Genomic DNA, 27052 nt, shown 5'->3' on the forward strand with positions numbered 1-27052 from the left:
ATTTCTCGCCGAATAAAAATTTGGTTTGTTTGTATGAAATTGTTATGAACCCTGAGATGTAGTGTTGTTCTAAAGTGCTGCATAGTGTTTTGAAAAAATGCAATGAGTGATGGATGTATTTTGTACATGTGTAGGATATGTAGCAGCCAACTGTGTGGAACACTGTCGAATGCTTTTCTGTAGTCTATATATGCCATGTGTATGTTTCTGTGTTGTTTGTGTGCTTGCCGTAGAATGACTGAATCTATGAGTAACTGTTCTTTGCATCCCCTGTGGTTTCTACGGCAACCTTTTTGTTGTTCTGTAAGAATGTCGTGTTCTTCAACATGTTTGTATATTTTGTTTGCGATACAGGATGTCAATAATTTGTAGAGTGTTGGGAGACATGTAATTGGTCTGTATTATGTGGGGTCTGTGGTATTGTTGTTTTTAGGTTTCATGTAGGTGATGCCCTGAGTAAAAAAATTTGGCATGTCTAGTGGATTGATGATGATGTGCGTTAGGTGTTTGGCTAGTTCCTGGTGCAGTGATGTAAACTTTTTGTACCTGAAATTGTGAATGTTGTCTACACCAGGTGTCTTCCAGTTGTGTGTTCTGTTAACAGTGTATTGGAAATCATGTATGTTTATTTCAGCACAGGGCATAGTTGGTATGTTGTGCAAGTTTCTGTTCTCCTCCTCGATCCAGCCTGCATCAGCATTGTGCGTGACAGCACTGGACCAAAGAGAAGACCAATATGTTGTGAGTTCTTGTTCTGTTGGTGTGCCACTGTGCTGTGTATCAGTGTTTGCTTTGTTATTAATTTGTCTGTAAAAGAGTTTTCATTGTTTGTAAATAATTTATTTTGTTGTTTTCGCAGTGTACATGTTTTGTATCGTTTGAGTCTACGTGCTTTGGCAGCAAGTTTTTGTTTTAGTGTATCAATGTATTCTGTAATGCGTGTGTTGTGATGTTCGTGTTTTGTGTGTGTTTTTATTTTCTTGAAAATGTTTTTGAGTTGTTTCTTTAATTTGGGTGTTATGTTGTTTTTAGTGTATTGTGTCAGCCTGCCTAATTGCTGTCTAATGTCATTTATTTGTGTTTCTATTCTTCTCTGCCAGGCAGGCTTGTGATAGAATTGTGTTTTCTGTGTATTTGTCTGTGATTGTACTTTCAGTCCATGGTGTGTCACTACTGTGACTGCCCCAGCATAAACTAATGTACGAATCTCTGCGAGTGTAGAAATTAAATGAATGTAGTGTGGTAGTAAGTGAGTGTTTACATAATTTAGTGTTTTTCCTACTTCCTTTGACGTGTTGATTTTTGGTATTCGTGGTCGTTGTGTGGGATCTGTACCTGTATATTTAGTGTGTTTCCTGAAATATAAGTGAGAGCATATTAACTAAATCCATGTCTATGTTATCAGTGATGGATGAGGAAGTGTCTGTAGTATCATTAGTGGTAATGGTTGTATGTGTGTTATTATCAATGCTTGTTGCTGGATTATCCTGACAGGTTACATAATCTTCATTAATGTTAGATGTTTCTGTCTGTTGATGTATTTGATCAGCAACCTGTTGTTTGATAAGTTCAAGTGTTGTTTGTGGAATAAGGTTGTTGTGTATAATTGTTCTTTTTTGATCAACAACCCTTTGTTCGGTGACAGTGAGAAGAGGATACTGTTGTGTGAATCTATGGTGTAGTAGTTGTCTGTATGCTGTCATGTTTTTTTCGAGTTTTGTGATGGTGTAGTAAGTACGGATGATAAACTCGTTCATTTCTACTGTCCATTTCATCCGTTGGCGTGGTTTTCCAGTCTTTGTGGTCTGTGAATGCATTGCCACAGAAACACCAAGGCTGGGTTGGTTCCTTACATCTGTTGAGGGCATTGCAGTAGCCATGCTTGGGCCGGTGCTGCTTTCGCCACCGGTAACCAAGGGAGACTGTGGCCTATTTTTCGAACGTGAGCCTCTGCCTAACCCATGAACGCAGACCTTGTTAACCCGGGCGACGTCCGAGCCGGTATCACACTTTGATCTGGTTATTACCATAAATATCTTCACAAAATGTGGGTGTGGTCACTCTTAGCTTCATTTCTCCCCATAGACCTTACTGGCATAGGTGTCCCTACCAGGAGCTTGTGCTCCAGCCTGCATTGCCCTATGGATCAGTAAAAATACTGGGCTCTTCCACCACGACCAGGTGGTGACCACGGGAGAGTTATTATTATTATGTTGGGTTAAGTGAGATATACTCGGTTAACACCGGTGGCTATGTACTATGCCGGACCAAAGTCAAGGCATAGTAACCAAAACAGAAATTAAAGAAGTGTATCAGTGTGTGTGTCTGTATTCAAGAATTTTCTCACAATATGACATGTATTCAATATAGTGGCCTTCTGTAGTGTGATGTATGTGTTTCTATTCAATTCTAATGTGCCCAGGCTTTTGTGTAGTGTGTGTGGTATGACGCCTGTAGAGGAGAGAACAACAGGCACAATAAACACTCTATCCATCCTCCACAGATGCCTTATTTCCTGGGCGAGTTCTGTGTACTTGCTAATTTTTTCAGTGCATGCATTTTGCATATTGTGAGTGTTTGGAATGGATATGTCTATAATGTATGTGATTTTATTGTGTTTGTCAATGAGTGTGATGTCTGGTCTGTTGTGGTAAATTGTTTTATCTGTGATTATGGCTCTGTCGTAGTACATTTTGTGTGTGTTGTTTTCCAATACTGTCTGTGGAATGTATTTGTAATATGGTTCGTGAATGTCTACTAATTTGTGTTTCCTTGCAAGCTCTTGGTGTATTATATTTGCTACTTGATTATGTGATACATCCATTATTATTATTATTATTATTATTGATATTATTAAAACAATATTTTAATATAATATAATGGATGTATCATTATTACTGTTTTCCACTGTATACTATATATGATATATTCTGTATACTTAAAATTTTTGATAGTTTGAAAACTTGAAGTATACAGAAATTTTCTTAATTTAGCTATTATTTTCTAATGAAAATATAAAACATTTAACAGTGTTCTATGTGCAGTGTTTATTCTAGAGTTTTAATTATATTTTCCATTCCATAAAATATTATCTTGAAATTATTAACATAATGAGTTAAGTAATGCAATCTTTTGTAAAATATTGAGAATTAAAATTATTCTGAAAAATTTCTCCTTTATTTAGTCTCTTTTCCTAATATGAAAAATAAGCTTTTCTCAAAGTATGGATAAATGTTATTATGTAAAATTTGGATAAAATGCAAAGTCAGCATTCTATGCAAAGTTATCTATTAATATATAAAATCAAACACTAGAAAATTTAATTTTATTATATAAAAATATTCATTACATACTGAAAGAATAATTTCAGATAATGTATTCTATTTAAATAAGATAATAAATTGGTTATTTTGAAATTAATAAATTCTAAGAAATTTTCTTTTAAAAAACCCCAACTACAAGTGAAATTCACTTTTTTAATTCCGATCTCGACAAGGTTTAAAAACAGAGAAAGACCAGTAAATCACTTTCACTATTCCTTACTTTATTTTATCCATTTTATTATGGATAAAATAATATTTATATTAGTGTATATTGTGAGATTAGCCCCTTAACAATACCGAAGAATTTGCCTGAGTAAGATAATCGAGAATTTAATGACTCGTGTGGACATAAGAATGAAGTGAAAAATTGTTTAAAAAATAATTATGTCGCGTTAGATGGAACAATGTACTGTACTCCATAAAACCTATCGGATAAACAGGTGAAAGTAAACTTCCCTGAAAAGCGATCCTATGATGATCCCTGTAACTAATCCTGTCCACCAACAAGGGCTTTTCAGGGTCCGAGAAAAGAATCTAGAAAATTTGAGAGAAAAAGACAAGAAAGTTGCGCCGAGTCTGCACAAGAATAAGAATTGAGTATGACTCACCAATGGGCCGGCCACGTGGAGTTTTCCGGATGTTTTTGGGTATTTAACATCTAAATAGAAATTTGTTTTCCATAGAAAATTCCTGAAATATTTTGTTTTATTCATATACGGCAGTGTCTGCCAAACTTTTTTATCTTACGGCACACTGGGCAGGGAGAATTTATTCGCGGCACACCAAATACTAATGAGAAGGATGCAATTGTTTCTGAGAAAGAATCATGTCAATACAAGGCTCTAAATTAAATAATTAAACACGTAAGTCCTCATTTACCATCTGTAATCGTTTCCGTTTTTTTTTTTTTTTTTTTTTTTTTTTTATGAGCGCCGAGAAACCTAATTCGTAATGTTACAAAGGGCAACAGAAATTTAACGGCTGTAGTAGTTAATCCAATCAAAGTCGTCAACATCAAACATAGAGGTTACTGTAGCCATATGTACGCCGTTCAGAGGGATCCTATCTTTCTCTACTGTCTATCTCCTCTCCCTCCTTCTTCCCCTCCCCTTTCCCTTACCCTCTTTTCTGCCGACTAAACACTTCGTGTACGGCTTTCTTGTATGTATGTATGTAATAGTTAATCGAGGATATTGGCTCTAAAATTCTGTACAGAAAACGAGGCTTTGTATACAGGATCGTTTTTTAAGTCTATTAAATTTTTTCCTGCTGTTAATGTTAATAGCAGGCGTGTACTGTTGTATGTTGCAAAAGGATCGATGACCCACTCGTACATTTGATAATGAAGTGATGGAAAGTACTTTAGAAAATGATACAGAGTTTTTCTACCGTCTTCTGCACAATTCTAACAAAATTTTAAATTTGTTTGGAAAAGACTCTACACTCTGGAAGCAATCAAGCTGCGAGTTTTTAATTTTCCTGGTTCACAGTTCTAACTTTTCGGTGAAAGACTTTAATTTGCCTGTAATTGTAATGATATTTTCGTTCGCTTCATGCAGACTCAAAAATTTAAAAAGTTCAACTGCTCAAAAAGATCGTTGAGAAATGCTTCCAGCCACCAAGTATCTTCGTTAAGAAATTCACATCTAGAATTTTCAGCATCGAAGAAACATATTATTTCATGTCACAAAGAGATAAATCGTGCGTGCACTTTTGTATGAGGCAGTAAACATTTAAAATCAGAATTCACAGTTTCTCAAAGGAAAGAAAAAAGTCTGCAACGTAGGGGATGTGATTTTATGTAATTCACAGCGTTGTTCATCGTCTTCAGAATACCACCAGGTAGAGATTTTGACACTAAAACTTCTCAGTGAATCATGCAATGTACAATTTTAACTTGTGAATTTTTTGTAATACATAAACCACGAAGTCTTTTTTTCGATCCTGCATGGATGGAGCGCCATCAGTACAAACATTAATACAAGTTTGCCGCTGCATCCCTCTCAATACAACATTTTGGTTTACCAGGTTAAACACATCTGCCGTTTTTTTCCCCTTCAATTCATAGCAAAAGGAAAACCGACTCGTGAATTTACCCCTGATTATTCGCAGAAATGTGATTAGTTGAACTCTGTTGCTGAAGACAAGTCGGACAAGAGGAAGGGGAGGACATCTACTGAAGCTCAATCATCCCTTTCTTCCTCTTTGTCCGAAAAAATTTTGAGTAATTATAAAATAATAGGCCATTTTTTAAATTTTAACATATTATTGGAGTCCTCTGCTTGTGCTATACTGTGGTTAAATGGAATGAAGCGACTATCCTCAGGACTCGAGTTATTTTGATTTTATTACATTATTTACATCGTTATTGTATTAGTTCATTTAGTATATGTGTTTTATTTTATTATTTATTTGTTAATTTATCCGGTATTTTGGTTTTAAATTTAAATTGTAAAAGTGTTCGAACGTTCTGATGTTTAAATATCTAGTTAAAATACGTTCGAGAATACTTGCATCTGAAGATGGCCTATCATATTAGGTCGAAAACGTCTGGGGGACCCGGGTTCGAATCCCGTCGGGATTCGAACCCGGGTCCCCCAGAGCGGTAGGCTGCCACCGTTGACCGCTCGGCCATCCGGCCTGACCACTGTAGCACTGTATATCCACTGTATAGCCGCTTCCATTTGCACCCCTGTAACCATTTTCTTGTGTAGTCAAATTTATTTTCTTACTATGTAACATATTGTTTCAAATAAAATCCCGGTGCGGCTGGTGACTTCCCATTCCCTTTCTCACTTCTCTTTCACATTTTCATCCCTTTTGGCACTGGGCGGCACATATGTGTTCCGGCACGAAACCGGTTTGGTAGGTACCTTGACTCTCGCCAGAACAGATATGTTCCGACGTTTTTGCTTTAATTTTTCTTGAGAACAATGCATTTTATACATAAGCAGATCACATTATCGTTTTCTCCTGTTTTTATTCTACATCGTAGTATACTTTTTGGATTTTATTTTTAAATAAATTCGTTGCTTTAGATTTTTTAAATAAACGTACTGCTCAGATAGGAGTGTATCATGTTTAGCACAAGATAAAGCAAAATATTTTTATTACAATTTATTTTCATCCAAACAAACAATTCACACTCAATGGAAATTATAATACATTATTTACATACTTTACTCACTTGAATACATTCAAGAAGCACTCACATCTAGAAAAGTAAATAACAATGTCTGATAAATTCAAATTTCACAGTTTACTATTTAATATACCAGTTTAATTATGAAAGTGAATTTCTAATATGAAAAATTTTCTAAATATGATTTTTAAAAAATTCAAATGATACATGAAAATATATAAGCTTATCAACCTACTCCAATGTTGGCCTAACTTGCCCCAAATGTTTCTAAACAATATGTTCAAGGCAATTATTCTTATATCAGTCTCGACTTTTATAAGATACTTTAACATACATTATTGGCAAGAGAATTTTATGCATTTTATTCATTGAACAGCATAACGCACGAATCAAAGTATTCAAGTAAATATAGTGAAAATTAACGAGAAAATAATATAAGTAAACAAATTTAACAATAATTCAAAATAGTCAAAATCATAGTAAAACATGAGACTTAAAATAGTGTACAGTAATACCTAAAGCTGACACTTAACATATTGATTAGGAAATAAAATCTACATTTCACAGAAAATTTTAAATTTACTTTCTATAATAATTACATATAGTTATATATACAGGGGTCCATAAAGATTGTCTGCACTTCAAAATGGCTACTTAAATAGGCCATATCAATCTATAGGAACTTTTGTCTTTGTAATACAATGTAAAGCTAGATTCAAATATTAATTCATTAATTAAATTTAATTAACTATGATTTCCTATTAACTACACTTCTAGATTTCCTATTAACTACGCTTATATTTGAGGGTTGCACATGCACTTATCTGATTAACTAAATTAAGAGAACTTTTTATGATCAAAGTCTAATTATTCAACTACAGTGTGTTAAAAAATAATATCTACTAAATGTTTTTAAATTCCTACTATTAGTTCACACTCTCCCTATATATATTTACCCTATTTTACGGACTATAAGACGCTACAGACTATAAGACGCACCTTAATTTTTAAGCAATTTTTTTTTTAAAAAATACCTATAAAACGCTACAGACTATAAGACGCACCTGAATTTTGGAGGCAATTTTTCGAAGAAAAAAGTGCGTCTTATAGTCCGTAAAATACGGTATATATATTGTTCAAATTTTCAATCGTTAATAAAATACTTTTTATTTGCAATTCTAAAAATAGATCGACACCAGTTAAAAGGTTAGAAGAATTTATTTATTTCAAATTCCGGTGTGTAGAGAGATTAAAATACTTTTTATTCATCCACTCAAGTTCAAATACATTTTTTTAAACTTGTAGTGGATGACACTTGATGTTAATACAGTTTTTTCAAATATTAATTCATTAATTAAATTTAATTAATTAATTTTAGTTTTATATGGGAGAAAAAATTTCTCTTATATAAGATATTTAGCAGAGTGTAAACTTATATTTAGAGAGTGTGAACTAAAATAAAATTTTTCTTTGTTGACCTAAGTAGGAATTGACTTTAAAAAATTTTTTTTATATTGTTTGTTTTTATATTAATATTCATATATTAAACACATAAAGATGAGGTAATGCAATTTTTATGTCACTTTATTTTGTTAAAAACCTACAGCACTTAAGGGTAAATAAAAATTCTCACTTATCATAGGAAATTCCCTTAATTGCATTGTATACTTTAGTAATTTTAATTGTGATTTTTATTAAATAGAAGATTATATTTATCTTCTAAAGAGAAAGAAATTAATTGAAGAAAAAATATAAATTGAAGTAATTAAGCTTTTTAAAATTAGAATATTATTACAGCAGATTTTTCTAATGTTTAAATGTCTTATTTATAAATGCACTTCTCAAATCTTCTAGCTTTCTACAATATCCCACCGGAAATATCTTTCTCGTATGAATTGTTTAAAAATATATCGCTTCTTCGAAAACTTCGAAAAGTCACTTCCGTTTTTGCTATAGGTGCGTCAATTGTAAGCGATTGAATTCGTCGATACTGATGATGGTGACGCGACTACCAGTGTCACATTCAAAACGGACTTTTGTACCGTTAACATAAATTTCTGTGTGGAGTCTGTCATCGGTTCCCGTTATATTAACAAATACATCTAAAACGCTGTTTATATCAAAGTCAATTACACGTTCGTGATTAATATTGTGGACGTTATGCTTCCTGTTGATTGTTGACGTTTGTTTCCTTAAGAATGATATACAAACTTTTCCCGTGTGGCCCTTTTTAGGATATCGTTCACATTTCAGCTGGTCTTTGATTCTACAGTTTACTGATTTATGGTTGTTTTTTCCATAATGTAAGCATAGTCCTTCTAAATGGAGTTCGTGGAGGTTAAGTGGATTTCCGCTGTGACCTTCTATTCTGCTTTTGTTCCGATTTGACAGTTGTGTTTGAGGGTGTGAGCGTCGTTTTATTTGAGTATTTTTGGTAATTTTGTGAACGAGGTGGTTACTTTTATATACTTCGTCGTTTTCAGTTTTGGAAGTTTCTATAGTTAATGCAATTTCTAGCATCTGTTCGAAGGTTATATCAGTTTGTTGTAGAATTTTCTCACGGATGTCGGCGTCTCGTAAACTACATATGAATTGTACTCTTAACATTAGATCTATGACGGATTTTATACAGTCCGCATTGTTACAACTAGACTTGAAATCTGCGCTTTTCGAGAGTTGTTTTAACTGTCGTCTGGCTTTACTGGTCGCCCTCTGCCGGTCTCTCTCGACCAAGGTTGCCACTCGCGACATATGAAAAAACTTGGGTCTGGACAGCGCCGGATCCAATAGGTGCGAGGTCCGATTGAATTTTTTTTGTGGGGTCCCTCAAACTTTAAATAACAAAATTAATTAACAGTTAATTTACATATTGAAATTTGTTGTTTTATTTTTAATAATAATATACCTAGATATTTATTTTTGTAACATGTACTATTTTTAAATATATAAATTTTGATGTGATGCGGGGCCTCTTCAAGCGCGGGGCCCAATTGGCACCAATCACTCCAATCGCCTCAAATCCGCCCTGGGTCTGGATGGGAAAAAACCCAGATTATTTACCCAGAAAACTTCAGGATTAAAATGTAATTATAAATATTTTATCATAGTACATTCATACTGACGGCCGGATGGCCGAGCGGTCAAGGGGGCAGCCCACCGCTCTGGGGGACCTGGGATCGAATCCGAACGGGTCGAATAATCCCCAGGAATTTTTCGGGGGGTGGTCCGTTCGGATATGTCGGGCCCCGTCCCTCACCACCCGGTCGCCCCATTGTGGGCCTGGCCGAACCCATAATGGGCCTACTATAAGAGGCCCTCTTAGTGCCCACGGGGCGAAAAGAGTTAAAAAAACAAAAAAAAGTACATTCATACTGTTATAATTACAGACACTATAATATAAGTTTAAAAAACCATTTATTACCTAATTTACACAGTAGTTAATGTTATTTCACAGCTACTCTGTTCTTCTTTTTCCATTAGCAATACTGCACAATTTTTATGCTCTTTTTGTCGCTTCTTATACCTTTGGTAGCAAACTCCTTGTACTGCATCTTTAATTAGTTCGGTTTCATGCAGCGAACAGCTAAGATTTTTCCCACTGATCGCTTGTTCAGCCAGCAACCTGTTCTTTGATGATTTAATAGTTAACTCTTTTCGCCCTGTGGGCACTAAGAGGAACTTTTAAAGCAAACCCATTATGGGTTTGGCCAGGCCCACAATGGGGCGGCCGAGAGGTGAGGGACGGGACCCGACATATCCGGACAGACCACCCCCCGAAAAATTCCTGGGGATTTTGACCCGTTCGGATTCGATTTCGGGTCTTCGCAGAGCAGTAGGCTGCCACCTAAACCGCTCAGCCATCCGGTCTCCTGACAGTAACTACGAATCAGATCATCTGACAATGCAATCAGTTCATGATAGTGAAGCAGATACGAAAGAGTTACCGGCAAACACAGAATCATCTGTCATCAGATTCTATGTAATTTACTATGGAAAAATGGAACCACCAAATGGTATAAAGAACCAATGTTCATACTAGAAATGACTGTACAACATTATCGTGTATTCATTTTTTTCTGTTAATTTGTTGTAAAATATAATGTTTGTCCTTAATTTTTAAAAGTATAACGTAGTTTGATGTTTAATAAACTTTTTCTTAATTCTTCCCTATTGTCCGACATTTCTTTTATCCGACGTTTTGCCCGCCCGTTTAGGTCGGATAATCGAGACTCTACTGTATATGTAAAGTCATATTTTATAAAATTCCCATATTTTACGAAAATTAGAAAAAAACAACCTAGAAACCAGGAGGTCAAAAAACCCAGATCTGGGTTTTAAAACCAAGAAGTGGTATCCCTGCTCTCGTCCCTTCCGCAACCTCTCGTTTATTTTCTTAATACTTTGCAATTTGACTCATCTAACCCCACATAGATTATTATAATATTGTATTAAAAATTTCTACGGAAAGTTTAAATACGTATTGGATGTTATTAATAGTTTTTTTTAAAATTTGTTTGCTTAGCCAACCAATAATATAAGATGTATTATCTTATAAAATACAAGTAAAATTGTCATTTTTTGAAATATTTCGTAAGTATAAAAAATGTAATAACTACTCATTGAACCTTTAAATGCAATTCCAGGATAAATAACTAACAGTTCGCAATCTCAAAAACACAGTCTCTAACGTTTTCGATCTACATAGGAGATCTTCCTCAGGATTCATTGAATTGGAATATTCAATGAATCCTGAGGAAGATCTCCTATGTAGATCGAAAACGTTAGAGACTGTGTTTTTGAGATTGCGAACTGTTAGTTATTTATCCTGGAATTGCATTTAAAGGTTCAACGAGTAGTTATTGTAATTCATTCCAGGCTTGAAGAGTTTTATATAAAAAATGTATCTTAGCATAAAATAGAAGCCATTCAGAACATTCTTAAGTCGATTTGACTTTTCCGTCTTCTTACACGTTTTCAACTGAATTTTATGCATACCGGAATAAGTCAAAATTCCGAAATAAAAATTCGATTTACCTATAAAAACGCAAATATGTAAATATATATCAACTTAAAAATTTTTTGTTTGATAAATTAATTTTTATTTTAGGAAAATTCCGATTATCATCAGCTGCACATTAAACATTTCCTGTGCAATTATAAAATGCTTAATTTTAAATTTGAATTGGCAACTATTTGTACGATTTAATTATTTAAACTGTTAAAGAACGTACCATATTTACGGTTAATTGTTTTCAATCGACGTCTTTAATCGAATCTAAAGAGTAAAATTTGAAGAAAACTAAGTCATGAATAACATATAATATATCGTATATTTAGACAATCGAGAAAATGAAAACTTTATGAGATCAAAATTATGTGATCTCATAAATTTTTTAAAATTGATTCAATTGATGACGAAATGGAACTATAAACAATAAATACACTAAATTTTGTTTTAAATTAAATACAATATAAAACGCAGTTACTTCTCATATTTTTTTTTTTTTTTGCGAGATAAGCAGGGGGACGGGTTAATCCCTTCTGACCACTTAATCTGCACGGGCTGGTAAAGCCCGACCTCTGTGTCTGTTGGATGGCGTTAGGAGGGCAAAACGAGTGGGGAGTGCGCCGATAAGTCGACAGGTTTCCTCGGATAGACAGGAGACAGGTTTAACATAACAAAATAAAAGTTTATTCTATAACTAAATCTACGATATACAGTTATATATGCGGTTAAATACAGGTACAAATACTCCTATCAGATGGAGAGCCAAACAGTTCTACTTAGCTCGCGAAGCGCGTGCTCGTTCTAGTTCCCAAGTTCTAGTGTTTTGCTCGCGGAGAGAGTCTACAAGTTTCTAGCCCCCTAAATACCTCTCATGCGTAGCGGAGAGTCGATTCGACGAACTTCGCTGTATGGAAGGGTCGTTGTCGTGGACAATGTTCCCTCTAATTTTTTTTGTAGCTGGGCGGAACATGTACTTCTCTGAGCATATGTATATAAAATCTTATTTTTCCTATAAAAATTAAAATAATTAATTATAAAGTAGAGATTAAAATTCATTTTAAAACATACCTCCATACAAAATATTATCTTTTGTCAATGATTTAATGTATTTAATCGAAATATACGTAGCAATAATCATGTTGCACACAGATTGAGAAATAATTAAACAATTCAAATGTGCATGCTCGCCTGCGCGGCGCACAAATTCTCGTGCGTGGCAACAATTTGAGCAGTGCGCGGCCGCGCAGCTTAGAGGGACCATTGGTCGTGGATGTCCTTCCAACGGGTGTCTTCTCTTCTTCTCGGATCCAGTCCGATGTATGGAGGTCCGGGAGACAGAATGCGCACGATGTCCCAATATGACTTCCCGTTTAATCGCTCTCTCCGAGGTTCCGGCGACTCTTGCTTTTATCTTATTGTCGTGAGGAAGGGGGGTCACATGACCGTCAAAAGTTGACGAAAATAGTGCTGAGTTGGCACTTACGTGTCAATTTTCCCATCTGCTTCTTATCACAAACGGTGATAACGATCTAATTTCCGTTCTTCCGTCGGGTGTGTGTCAATTTCCGACAAAGGTTAATGATCCAACAAATGCGTAAATTCGCGGATTTCATACCATTCATTGTTCGCAATAAATCTACAAGTTATTTGGTCACTTAAAGATTTTGGACTTCCTGGCTAAACTGCAAGACCTTTTGAGTATATTGCTATAACGGACAGCCAACAGGCCACACTGGAAATTTATAAGTCTACAAATTAAGAATAAAATAATGACGCAGAATATACGTTTTTTATAAGTACTCTTGCAGATAGTTTACAGAAAGTATTCAAAGTAGTTTTATTACACTTAAACTGTTGTGACGGCCGGACACATCGAACATACGGGGTCATGCCGAATTTGAACGAAAGCAGCATGTATTCGCACAATTAGTTTCTATCGGTGTTACATGACACTCTTCAAGTGTCCCGAAAGAAAGAAACCACCAAGCTCACTGGCCATTCCCTGATTGCATGCCACATTGTTGCAAAACTCCTAAATCACTACTACACATTTATTTTCCGCATAATATCATTTAAAAATCATACAAGCTCTGTATGCTAACAGTTTGCGAAAACTAAACATAAATGGCGTAATAGTTTTCAATCACATGATACTGCTAAAATTGTGTCTGTGTTAAGAACGTTTCACTTTAAACTGAAAATAAACATTTTGCTAGTTTTATAATAAATGTTATAAAGCTTTTTAGTTTTAGAGAAGCAAATAAACTCAACCTGCTCTTTTTTATTATGAAACAATTTATAATTTGTCCTTTATTTTCTCCAAAAAAAAAATATTGTCACTCATGATGGCTGATACCCACGGTGACCATATTACTTATGTTTCCCTTTATGAATAATAGGATTCGAATCTACATCTCCTTTAAAACTACGTCTAAGGTTTGTCCCAAAAGTTTAGGTAAAATGATTTTTTAAGTAAGTCAAATTACATTGTTATTATTTTTATTGTACCAGGAAGAATGTTTTCTCTAACATTTAATTAACAACTAGTTTTGTTATATCTGATTAATTTTATATTTTAGTTGCAGTTTAAATGGCATGCCGGTCATTCCGCGAAAATACAGTAATAATAATGTTAATTTCACAAATAATGGATAGAAACTATGTAATGTAACTGTTTTTTACTCTTTTCATCCTCATGGCACTAAGAAAGCCTTCTTATTCAAGTCTATTGTGGGTTCAGCCAGGCCACAGGGGTGATGAGGAATGTGGTGCGACATGTCCAGATCACTTCCGAAAAATTTCTGGAATTTTTCGACCCATTTGGATTCGTTTCCAGATTCCTCAAAGCAGTAGGCTGTCACCTTAACTGTTAAGCTATCCAGCTGTAGCATGTATGTAGTAACTGTACAAATGGCAGTTACAGAGTTTCACTGATGTCACAATTAGTAAACACTTCTTTAAGGAATTTATTTCACGTACTGTACGTAAATATAAATTGTAAGTTTTCGTGTCATTAGCAAATGTTGTTTAGAGTGGTTTTCAACTCTTGAATTAACCCCATTTTTTTATTACATTTTTGGATTACTCGTCGCAATTAATGGAAAATGGCAAAGTTTAATCAAATCGGTCAAACAGATTTTGAGAACTAACATAATTCTGTAAGCAACATAGAAGAGATATCACTAACTCTCAGCATCAATGAAGTAGTATCCTATTTTCTTCTTATACTGTTAATATTTTCCAGCTCCATATAAATATCTTATATTAAGTATCCAGAGTAATTTTTAAGAGTATAAGAAGTAGCTTTAAAGCTAATTTAACAGTAAAATTTATTCAACTATTGAAGAATATCAATTTTTTTTCAAATAAAATTTAAATATAAAAGATGCAATTTGATTAATAATTTATTACAAAATCATATCAATTTATATAAACTTTTGAGTAAATTAATAAGTTAAGTGACACTCATCATTGTTTTCATAATATGCTATATTTGAACTGCATAATAAAATCTTTATATATATATATATTATATAAAAAAACTGCAAAGTATGAAAGTTTAGCAACACCAAATTTATTTGTCTTTACTTTCAAGAGAAATTCAGCAATTAATACATTTCTGTTAAATAAACATAACTACAATTATTAAAAGAATATAACTGAGTTTCAAGATTTCAAACAATATTTCTTGTGATCAGTAGTATATTAAATTATTTTAATTCCCAGAAAGAAAATGTTTTGTGGACGATACTCACCAGTAACAATATTAAACAAAAATTTACAATTTTTACAAATCAGAAATGACTATCAAGCAATGAATATAAAAAAATAAATGACTAGTGTGACAAATTGAAAACTTAATGAATCATTTAAAATTAGAGATTCAAAAAAGAAACAATATCTTCTTGAAAAATATGAATTTGTATGCTTAATCATCACCATCATCTCCAATTTGTTTTCTTCTTTAAATCACCATCATCATCTCAGATTTTGATTTGCATGGAAAACAGATTTGAGTTGAACCATATTGCTCACTGTATATCTTTGGTGGTGCACATCGTCATATGTAGGTGTTCATTTAATATCAATATTATTCCAATCAAGTGCAAAGAGAATTAAAAGAATCTGGCAGAAAATGGATATTAAAATTTTTATATGATCATTTATAAGTTTAAGTTTGTCTATAGTAGAAAATGTCTCAATTTTTTCTTCATACCTATTTTCACAATAAGACTTATCCAAAGAGAAAAAATGTTCTTTTGATGTACCACATACGAAAAAGATTTATATAGTAGACGACTAGAAAATTGAAATGTAAACAGAATGTTTGTAAACATATGGACGGAGTTACATATGGCAAAATAAAAATTAAAAAAAAATAATAATAATGATAATTTTACTTCAGGCAATTAAAAAAACAAATTAAAAATTTTCAATCCCCTCTTCTGACTTTTCACTTATCTTTGGCAATATTTGAATGTGACATTTAAGGCAACAATGGAATTTGCCAAATGACTTACAATTTGTTGATATTAGGGCTCAAGTCTAGTTTATAGCAAAATTTTCTGAATTACATAATGTAGAATTTTTATGCATTTTTCATCTGGACTACTTCGTGAACCATGCTCGTCGTATTATCTTTTTGCATATTTTCATTTTCTAAACGCTCTTCAACTTTTTGGAAGAACTTATCTTCATTGCTAGCAACATAACAGTTAGTGTAATCAAACATAATCCCCAATATCACATTCAGTGCAGACATATCGTATCTGTGACAACCAGAATATCTGTAGAGTGGCTTTTTATCAAATCGACATCCAGAACTCTGAGCTCCAATAGGAGCTATACAATCAGGTGTCAAGGCACACTGCACCCAAGGGAGCATCAAATGCTGATGGATAAGTCCGGTATTATAGAGTAATATGTGACTGGGTTCCACCATGCGATGAAAATAAAAATTATCTTGTCTAGTTTGAAAATAATCAAACATTTTAGGATGCGTTAGAGTTGATGTTGGTTGATCAATGCTCCAAGAAACAAGTCTTTCCTTTTGAGCCTTCTGTAACACACCATCAATTTGACTGGAAATAATTTTGAAGTTAACATCCATCCATATAACTGCACCTGCTTGATCTAAAACTTCCTGCATGAAGAAAATATAAAATTATTAATAATGTTGAAATTATACCAATGATTATCTATTTGCAAAATATTTCAAGTAAAATATATATATTTATTTAATAACTTATCAAATTTATAAGCGCTTATATTACGTCAAATTATATTTTAATATGAAAACTTTTTCTCTTATCTCATGAACTTTAAGTTATTTTTTTAATCAATAGCTTTATTTCAAAATTTATTAATTTTTAAATTAAATAATAAACTTACAGTATCCAAAACACTAAATGTTAATTTAAAATTTTAAAAAATATTTACTAAATCACAATATAAGATTATCATCATAAAATAATTTAATGTATTTATGAAACCAAAACAAATTTTAAAACAAAATTAATAAAAGTGATAGATTTAAACAATAACTTAATATATTGATGGGCATTGTTACATTAAAAATTCCAAATATTCCTCTCATGTCACTTAAAAAAGTTTTTAAATTGTTGGAAAAACTTATCAATTTATCAAATTTATCTTATAAATGAGAAACAAATACTTTTTTAAAAAAGTACTCACCTGAATAATAATTGGTCGATGTGCAAATAGTTTTAAGTTACTGACATGGGAAGGATAATTATCAAAGTTGAATTTTCTAATGGTGCAATTAGTATAGTTGCAAAATTTATGAACCTAAAATAAAAAAATTTCCAATTTGAGAGAAATAGTTTATTACAAATTTAACATTAATCAAATATACAGTATAAGTAACTAGTAATGTATAGTAAATGTATGTATGTATTTATATTTACAGCATTGGAAGTATGGACTATGTTAAAGAAAGAAATGCCAATAAATAGTTTCTCTGGAAAATTTGATGACTACAATAGAAACTGTATTTCTTGGTCTGTCAGTACTGAGTATCATTTCCCAGCCATGTTGGATCAATGTTCTGCTCAATCAAGCTAGAAGCCACACATTATGAGATTTGAAGATCCTTCACACTGGTGAAGCAACAATGATACTTGAATAGATCTTTCACATCTTTCAGAATTAAAACCATCAAAAACTGTCATGCAAAGCTGATAACCACTTGCTCAGTTGATGAAAAATCAAGTTTAGGCAAGTCATTCATAACACTGTGGATAATGTGGAGATGATGCAGACATTTCAGCAAGGACATCTAGTAAGTCTGTCTGTAAAGGTTCGCTTTTAGCAGAGCAGGTCTAAAAGCAACACGACCTTGGTAATTGGTCCCACCTGGCATTGTGTCTATAAACGGTCGGGAAGACAAAGGGTGTAGAGTCTCCATTTATGGGACTCATGTGTACGCGTCAATGTGTTTGCCACATGTTTGTCGGCTAGAAAAATGTAAACAAGGAATGGCAAGCTGTTTCGTTGGGAGGAGAGCGGACATTTTTGAAAGCTTCCGGGGAAAGGAAAGGCCCTGATTGGTCGTAAGTTGTCGTTGAGGAACTCTTTAAATAGTAAGAGTGGCGAGAGGAACGGAGAGAAGGGCGAGAGACCGAATACGTGGTAGTCTCGGACACTTAGGAAGCCCGTGAGGTGTAGAGAGGGTGTTCTCCTCTTAGGAATTCCTCTGAGAAGGGTTAGTGTAGAGACAGGACGGCCACACGGTTGAGCCAACTCCACGGATCGACCGGAGTTTGCCCAGAGTCTAATAGTCCCCAAAGGACAAGCTGTTACGTGAGACACCATACCTTTGTTGTACCATGTGTGTAATGTTGTCAAACTTGTATATTCTGAAATATTTTGTTTTGTAAATAAACTGTAAATATTCACTGGATTGAGTGTGGAGGTGTATCTTTCTATGAACCAACGTAAGAACATTCTCGAGTCGTAAGAACTAACTCAAGACGGATTATCGTAAAGATCTTCCCTGGATTACAATAAAGATCTTCACTCTGTCTATCAGGCAGCACATGTGACTGGACTGACAAGTTATACAGTGAACAGTGTTTTGAAAGACTTATAATTTTATCTCTGAAAACAAATTTTGTCATGCTGATGAGAACTATAGACCATTTGACAAATGGAGTTTGGAGAGGACATGTATGACTGGAGTTATTCAATATTTCAGAATATCTTATGGAGTGATTAAACTGTGTTTCATGTTGGCAGCTTTGTCAACAGACACAAATGTCATTATTGGTCCAAACTGAATCCAAAAAATCACAGCAGAGAAGGCTCAGAACCAGTCTAAAGTCACAGTCTGGACTGGTACCATACTGATAAGTTGTTGGGTATTTTATTTCATTGCAGAGCACTGATTTGATATACTAGAGCAGGGCTTCTTAAACTTTTTTTATTCACGACCCCATTTATGATTTTTATTTGGGGGGATTGCGAAAAAAATCACAAAGATATGTATATTGCAAAATATTTATATATGAAATACAATGAAAAAATATATATATATTGAAGTATATACAAATTTGCAAAAAACAATAATGGTGTACTACCACAGTTCACTCTTGTGTTACAATGGAACAGAGACAACTGAATACACTGAAAAGCAACAACACTACACTAGTTCACACTATAATCAGTGTTGCTGAATCATTGTCTTGCTGCACCAGAAGTGACACAAAGTGCAACTCACGAAATCTACGACACAAAGCATGCCATTTTGAAACTCTCTCAAATTATTTTCAATATTTTGCATTAAAATCTCGTGACCCCAAGATTTCACTAGGCGACCCCAAATGGGGTCGCAACCCATAGTTTAAGAAGGCCCTGTACTAGAGTATAGGGCAGGGATGGCCAACACGTAGACTGCGGTCAACCACCAAAGGTTTTAAAAGTAGCTCACGAAGCTAAAGTTGAACAATTTGCTTTCACTTAAATTAATGTTTAAAAATCTTAATTCAATAATTTATTCTTACAATAATAGACTGTCTGTGCAACGTATCCGGGCTATGCTGAAAAGCAAGGCCGTCACAACTATCTAATCTAATGTCTGTGCAACGTACCCATACTGTTTGTATTTATCCCGATGAACAATGCAAATGAATGTTAACTTTTAAATTAATTGTAGTTGCAATGCATGCGCATATAAATGGCAATCACATAAAATGGCACAAAATCGTGTCAGACAGTAACGTGACAGCCCCTGGCTTCAATCCACTTGTTACTCCTTGTTTGTGCACTTGTATTAAAACTTAAAATTGTAAATAAAAAAACTAAAATTGAGTTTTTTTTAAGTAAAAATAAAACATGGCCGACGGTAATACATTTAATAATATATATATTATATATAATAATAATATATATATATACTAATCTATATTATAAATGTATTACCGTCAGCCATGTTTTTATTTTTACTTAAATTGTAATTTATGTGAAAGTGGCGATAGCGCCAGGGGACGTTCTGTGCCTGTTTTGCATTTTTATTGCAGGGGCAGTAGCCTCTAAAGAAAGGTCGCCTCCGTATTTGTGAAATTGGACTGTCAACTGGAGCGAACAACGGACGAACTGACCTAAAACAAAGGATTAAACTGATGCCATTGCCACAATTATGAAGCTATGCTACAGCGAACATGGCAAGAAATCGAGTACAGTCTTGATGTGCTTCATGCAACTAATGGTGCCCATGTAGAAGTCTATTAAATGAGGTAAAAAAAAACTTTAATAAATGCTGAATACAACAGAACAAATCTGAATAAAATATCTTATCAATTGCATTTGTAATAAAATTTTAAAATGGTAAAGAAACTTTATGGACACCCTGTATTATTAAGAAAGTGTGTTAAAAAATGCTTATTGAGAATCTACATTAATACATCTATAAAAGCATAGTATGCACAGTGAAAATTTTCAGTTAATGTATAGGATTTTAATTTGATAAAATCAATAGTAATTTGTTACTTAAGAATACAAAATAATATCTATAAAATATATTTTCACATTCAATGTGTAAGAATATTGTACATATGTAGAAAAACATGAAATTTCTTATGCTGTTTTGATATATTTAAACAGAATATCTACTTAGATCTAAAACAATTACAATCTTTTCTTAATTAATTATATCTTATTTTGAAGGTTGTAATAAAATTTATTTTGTTTTCAGTAATTTAAGATATAAGAATTACTAATATCTTATATTTACTTTCAAAACTTTGTATTATTATATTTGATTGTATAAATATAAGGATCTGAAGTGAGGGTACTTGTTCTGGATTCTCACTTATATTAATATAATCATAGTATACATCTGAATCTATTTATCAGTTCATTATGATATGAATTTTATTTTAAATTTATTCTAATATCAATTAGAAAATAAAGACAATTTTTGTAGATTTGCTTAGGGTAATTTTTCATAACCAATACTTACCATAAACCTGCCTTTCTAATAACAAAACAGTAACAGTGAATATCATGAACAATAATATTCTGTTACACTGCTTTATCACATTCAATAAAAGTTGTTCATTTATAAAATTATTTACACAACAGTTATTTCACAATAACGATTGACTTGAGAAATTCACAACTAAAGACAACCTAATTAACTGGTCTGTACTGGTAACTTCATTTACAGAGTTGACATAGCCTGGTTTTTGAACTTTTGAGTTTATCATCATCTTATCAATATTTAAAAATTAAATTAACCTTAATTTTACTTTTAACACTTAAGTTTTTATTAAATCCATCATAAAAGTTTGAATAAAATATTATGTATGTTTTACAAATTGTAAATTTGTGTTGTATGGCAAAACCATTTCAAAGTTCACACGAAATAAAACATTCAGAAAGAGTCAAATCAGAACTTTGTTGGACCATCTTTGGCTTGAATTACATGAAGAAGTCGACTTTGCATACTGTTAATTAATTTACGAATGATATCCTGCCCAATTTCTGACCAAATCTTAAATACAGTGGTGCCTCGTATAACGTACGCCTCGAATAATGAACGCTGCGAACAACAGACTTTCTGTTTGGCCGTTACGTGACTCGAGCAACAGACTGGCTGCGAACAACGGACTTTCTGGCATAATCGGTGACTGCTCCATGGGCGCGTTCGTTAATAGCAGTCGCTCTGCGTCTCCGCTACTACAGGAGTGCGCTGCTGTTTGTAGGCATTTAGGAACGACGGTGAAAGAAAGAAAGATGGCGGCGCCTGCACTATCGATAGTATCGCGATGGAGGAATCTATAATTCTAAAATATGAGCTTTTAAAGGCAAAAGAAGAGTCCCAATTGTAAAATTTAACCATAAATTGGATTATTTGTTGAAAGAGCATTCAAAATAGCCTCGAAAAATAATTCGTAAAGACACTTACATCACCGCGTGCGCTAACTCGCGCTTTCACAATTTCTAAATTTTCATTCATAAAACCACATAATGGACCCGGAAACGAAACTATCTGAGCCATGGAGGACGCCATGTTGCTTTCCACCGTAAACTACTGCTACAAGCGGCCGTTTTTGCCGTTCAATGGCGCGCACTCCCACCGGAATTTAGGAACACGTTCCGCGGGAATTTTTAAACAGATGTCGCTCGCGCAGAGTTATGCGAAGGAATAAAAGAACACACCCCATGTTCATTTTTTTTTACGATACAGTACGGTTATTTTATGCTGCGGAACGAATTAGACGTTTTAACATGTATTTCTATGGGAAAATGCGTTTCGTATAACGGACGTTTCACTTAACGGATGTGCACCTGGAACGGATTAAGTATGTTATATGAAGCATCACTGTAATTCTTCTTTGTACAATGATAAAGATTTTCTATGGCTAAGACGAATACAGCAGTTTAATTTGTCCCATAGATGTTCTGTTAAATTTAAGTCTGGTGACTGCAGTGATCATTCAAGAACTTTGATATCATTTTCATTGAACTATTTTCTGAGAAGCAATACTGTATGTTTGGGATCACTATCTTGTTGAAAGACAAATTTATTTTCAATCCTCATTTTTCTTGCTGATGCCATTAAATCGTCTTTAAGTATCCATTTGTAATCTACGGCTTTCATGTGATTGTGAATTTGAACAATATTGCCCTATTCAAACCCCGAAAAACACTACCAAACCATTATTTAAGGCGAGTGTTTTACTGTTCCCACAGTTTTATTTTTATCAAATGCTTGATTTTTCTTTCTCCAAACAAATTACCATCTTTTAGCATCCTGCAACTCTTGTTTTAACTTATCACTCCAAATAACACTCTTCCAAAACTCTAAGGACTTGTCCACAAATTTTTTGGCAAAAGTTAATCTTTTTTTCTGATTCACTGCTGAAATCATTGGTTTTCTATGAGCCACTCTTCCATGAAAACTTTTTATTTATTTATTCTTCTCTTAAAACACTGGCTTCAAGCTTAAGCTCTTCTTTTATTTTTTTTAGCTGTTATAAAAGAGTTTTTGGTGGTCTCATGGCATTTTCTCTTGATGTTGTGGCCTTAGGGCAGGGTCACCATGGTAAATTTCTCACTATATTGTTATTTAAATATTTGAACACTATTTTTCTGACTCCTCGTGATATTTAATGCTTTTTTGCAATAATAGAAGGAGAATCGCCATTTTTTCCCCTCATGTACAATCTGCACTCTTTCTTCAAAACTCAATTTCTTATTGATACTAAAAAACTATTTAATTGACAACTCTGGAATTAAATTTTGTGTTATAACCAATCTGAAATTAATTTCTTACTGTATTTACAATGTTTTCTTTGTTGTAAACTTTCAATTGATACAACAATATTTTACTTGTTGCTCTTCAATTGGTGAAACAAACTAATCAGTTATCTATTGTTTTACACCAATTAACAAAGCTATAGCAATATGCAGAGTATTTAACAGATAGAAATGTATTTTTTTCCTTAAAATGTTAAAGAAAAACAATTTTGTCAGTTGTCAACTTTGAAATGATCTTGACTGTAAATATGAAAACATGAGATCTTCAAACAATCAGTTGGTACAAAAACTAAGAAGCATAAGACATACAGGTAATCTTTAGGTTTAGCACATTAATCTCATTCAAAAGAAGATGAACTTAAACTAATCCAAACAGTCTTTCAGGAAAAACATTCAAACTTACACATGCAGAATTCTGTTTTTTGACACAAACACACTTAAAGAACAAATCCTCAGTGGTACATTATATTTGAGAAATGAATGTATAATTTTATAATCAATTATACTTATGAATATATAGTTGATTAAAATGAAACTAAGAATGATTTTCTCTGTGATGAAGAAAATTGCTTCTTAATTTGGATTTAGTAATGAAAAAAAGGAGCAAGCACAAGTGTAAAGATCAGTTCATTCTTTGTCAGAACAGAGAACAAAAGAGAATTTGAGCTTTTCTGCTACATTTTTCTCAAAATAATTTTTACTTCAAAATAAATAAGGAGAAACATGTACAAGCAAGCTTGCAATACTGTCAGTTTAAAATATAAAAACTCCAGTGGATTTTAATGCTCTCATTGAAGCTATATCCCAAGTTACTTTTTTCACTCACTTCTTAAATCCTCTTAATTTCCCTGGCTTTTCCAGAAAATTTGTTGGGTAAATCTGGAAAGATTTTTCCAACAAATTTTCTATTAACTTTTACTTCTTTAGTATATAAACCAACAAGTAATATAACTATAACAAGTAGAAAACAAGTCATTTACAGAATAGGAAATGTATATTATTATTTTAGGCTAAAGAGTAATTTTGATGATGAACAGAAATATTATACTTTTTCATATATATTTCACACACACAAATTTAATTAAAGTAAAGAATTTGAAGTAAATTAATAAAAGGAAATCTTATTTTCTACAGTTTATTTATGTTGCAGGGATATGATAAAAGTGGGGATTTGGTCAAATCCCTAAGGGAGATGATCAATTTACTGAAGATGTTAAAATGACAATTCTATAGAGTCATTTCCCTAAAAAAATAAGTGATTTGATCAAATTTCTACAATATTCTAGTGAAAAGATAAAATAAACAAGTTAGGACTTGCATAGCACTGCTTGTGCTAGTTACTCACCCCCTCGTCCCTGCAACAGGCTAGTTGCCGGCGACCTTTGGCGCACGCAGTTGCACAAATCATTATGTTTACGATAGTTGCGTGCATTTATATTTTATTTTTCTTGTAATTTGTACGATTATCAAAATAATGGCTTTGAATACAGGACAAAATCAGACTCAAACCAAATGTGTGTGAAGAACAGTTCAATGAAACTATTAGGATGTGTTTGAGTGAGTGGCATGATAAAGAAAAACCATTGTGGACTCATGAAAGAATAGAAGTTATCACAGCCATTGAACAATTTAAATTAGTACCGGTACTTAAGTTTCAACAGACAAATAAACAGTAATACTACAGAAAAAAATACAATCTAATGGAAGTAGGTACTAAAAAATCTTTGATTTTAAAGAGAAAGTCTGACTCTGATTCAGTTGTGAAAATAGTGCCTGCAGAAGAATTTTATCACATACTTCGGGAAACTCATCAGTCAACTGGCCACAGAGGCAGAGATAAAATGCTGTATAGTTTGAAATTGCGATACTTTATATCCACTTCGGTTGTTCTGGAGTTTTTGAAACTGTGCATGGTATGTCAGTCTAAAAAAAATTTCCAAGAAAAGGAATCATCATTTACCCAATTGTGTCCTGTGACTTCAACCATCGTGGCCAAGTGGATTTAGTTGACTTGCAGTCAACCCCAGACAGAAATTACAAATGGCTATTACATTACCAGGATCACGTGACAAAATTTAGCTTTCTGTAGCCATTGACTTCGAAAAGAGCAGCTGAAGTAGCAATGGAGCAACAGAATAATCTTTCTGGAAGTAGGTCATCCTCATATATTGCAAAAGGATAATGGCCATGAGTTTCCGGCTGCTGTCATACAAGAATTGACATCCTGTGGCCAACATGTAAAATTGTAGATGGTAGGCCTAAACATCCAGCAAGCTAAGGATCTGTTGAGTGATCAAATCAAGATGCCAAAGCTATGTTATGTGCTTGGCTTATTAACAATGACACAAATAATTGCTACAGGTTGTTACTTTGTTCAGTTTCAGAAGAATTCCTCCTTTCATCATACCATTCAATGATCACCTTATAAAGCCTTATTTGGAACAGAACCAAAAACAGGACTCCAATCAACTCATATTTCAAAGGAGTTGCTTGAGAAGCTTGTTACTGAAAAAGGACTTGGATCAGCTTCTTAAACAGCAACATAGTGACAATACTACTTTGACATCAAAGAATTTACCAGAAACTCAATTAATGAACAACGATGACGCTTCAACTTCAGAAGTTAATCCAGAAGCTGAATTAATTAACTACAATGCTTCAACTTCAAATTTAGAGGATCTACTAGCAACTGAATCACTAACTCAGCTCAAACCAGTTTACAACTCTACAACACCTGTACCACTAGTTAAAACATCTGTACTGTTAATAGAATCAAAACCAAAAACAGTTGACAGCAAAGTAAAACTACATTGTGTTGTTTGTGGAACAGAATCTACTGGAGTCCATTCATGCAACATTTGTAAAAATCCAGTACACGCAATATGTGGAAATAGCGTAGGAGAAGGATATGGATAGAAAATTTTATACTACTTATGCCAAAAAGAAAAGAAAATTATAGATCAAAGGGAACATGCCGCAAAGTACCTAAAAATATCATCTGAAAAAATGGAAGATTCTTCACTGAAGAAATTTAAGAACGTGTTAGTGAATTCCACAGTTTTGGTTGATGTACCTAAGATAAATAGAGGTCCATTAGATGGAAATAATATTATGGGGATAGTATTAGATTAAAAAAAAATGGTTTATACCAAATTGTTACTTCAACTGGGATTATAAAAGACTGGCTTCCTAGAAATGCTCTTCAAATAGCTACAACCACATTCACTGAAACCATCCCACCAATAAAGCTAAGTTTGCAAGAAATTGCTAGAAAATTATCTTTATCTGGAGGTCAAGGGTTTAAGAAATGTTCCTGTGAAAAATCCAAGGTACAATGCAAGAACAAATAGATGTGCTGTAAAAAAAATAATGTCCTCTCAAACTTGGCATTATCTCTATCTTTTCATATAAGTACTTCTTACTTTGTTGATTCATTTTTTGTCATTTCATGAAACCAGTTTAGAGATTTGATCAAATCACTTCATTTAATTAGGGAAATGTCAATATCAAACCTTTATTTTAACAACTTCAGTAAATTGATCATCTCCCTTAGGGATTTGACCAAATCCCCACTTTTATCGTATTCCTGTGACATATATATTAACATCTAAACACAATGAAAACTTTGAAGATTGTATAATATGTTTATAACAAACCTTAAAAGAAAAAATACATTTGAATAAAAATTATAACGATGGTGGACTGCACACTGATCTCTTTCATAAGCAAGAAACGAGAAAATTCACATCCAGGCATTAAGTGTTAACGAATATCGCTATAATCACTAGCGCTTTCGAC

General features: G+C 33.2%; 1 protein-coding gene across 2 annotated transcripts in view; it reads right to left on the reverse strand.

The window, feature by feature from the left end:
• Positions 1–15027: 15027 nt before the first annotated feature.
• LOC136972641 (uncharacterized) overlaps positions 15028–27052 on the reverse strand; it is a 61266-nt gene continuing 49241 nt past the window's right edge. For both annotated transcript variants that reach the window (XM_067267239.1, XM_067267240.1), the window contains 2 exons: positions 17168–17281; positions 15028–16616 (listed from right to left, as the gene is read on the reverse strand). In XM_067267239.1, the coding sequence (XP_067123340.1) occupies positions 16062–16616; positions 17168–17281 (669 nt within the window). In that variant the 3' untranslated portion in view covers positions 15028–16061. The remainder of the gene's footprint in view (positions 16617–17167; positions 17282–27052) is intronic.

The sequence above is a fragment of the Centruroides vittatus genome, unplaced genomic scaffold (genome assembly GCF_030686945.1).
Source record: "Centruroides vittatus isolate TY-2023 unplaced genomic scaffold, ASM3068694v2 contig_299, whole genome shotgun sequence".
Taxonomy (NCBI): Eukaryota; Metazoa; Arthropoda; class Arachnida; order Scorpiones; family Buthidae; genus Centruroides; species Centruroides vittatus.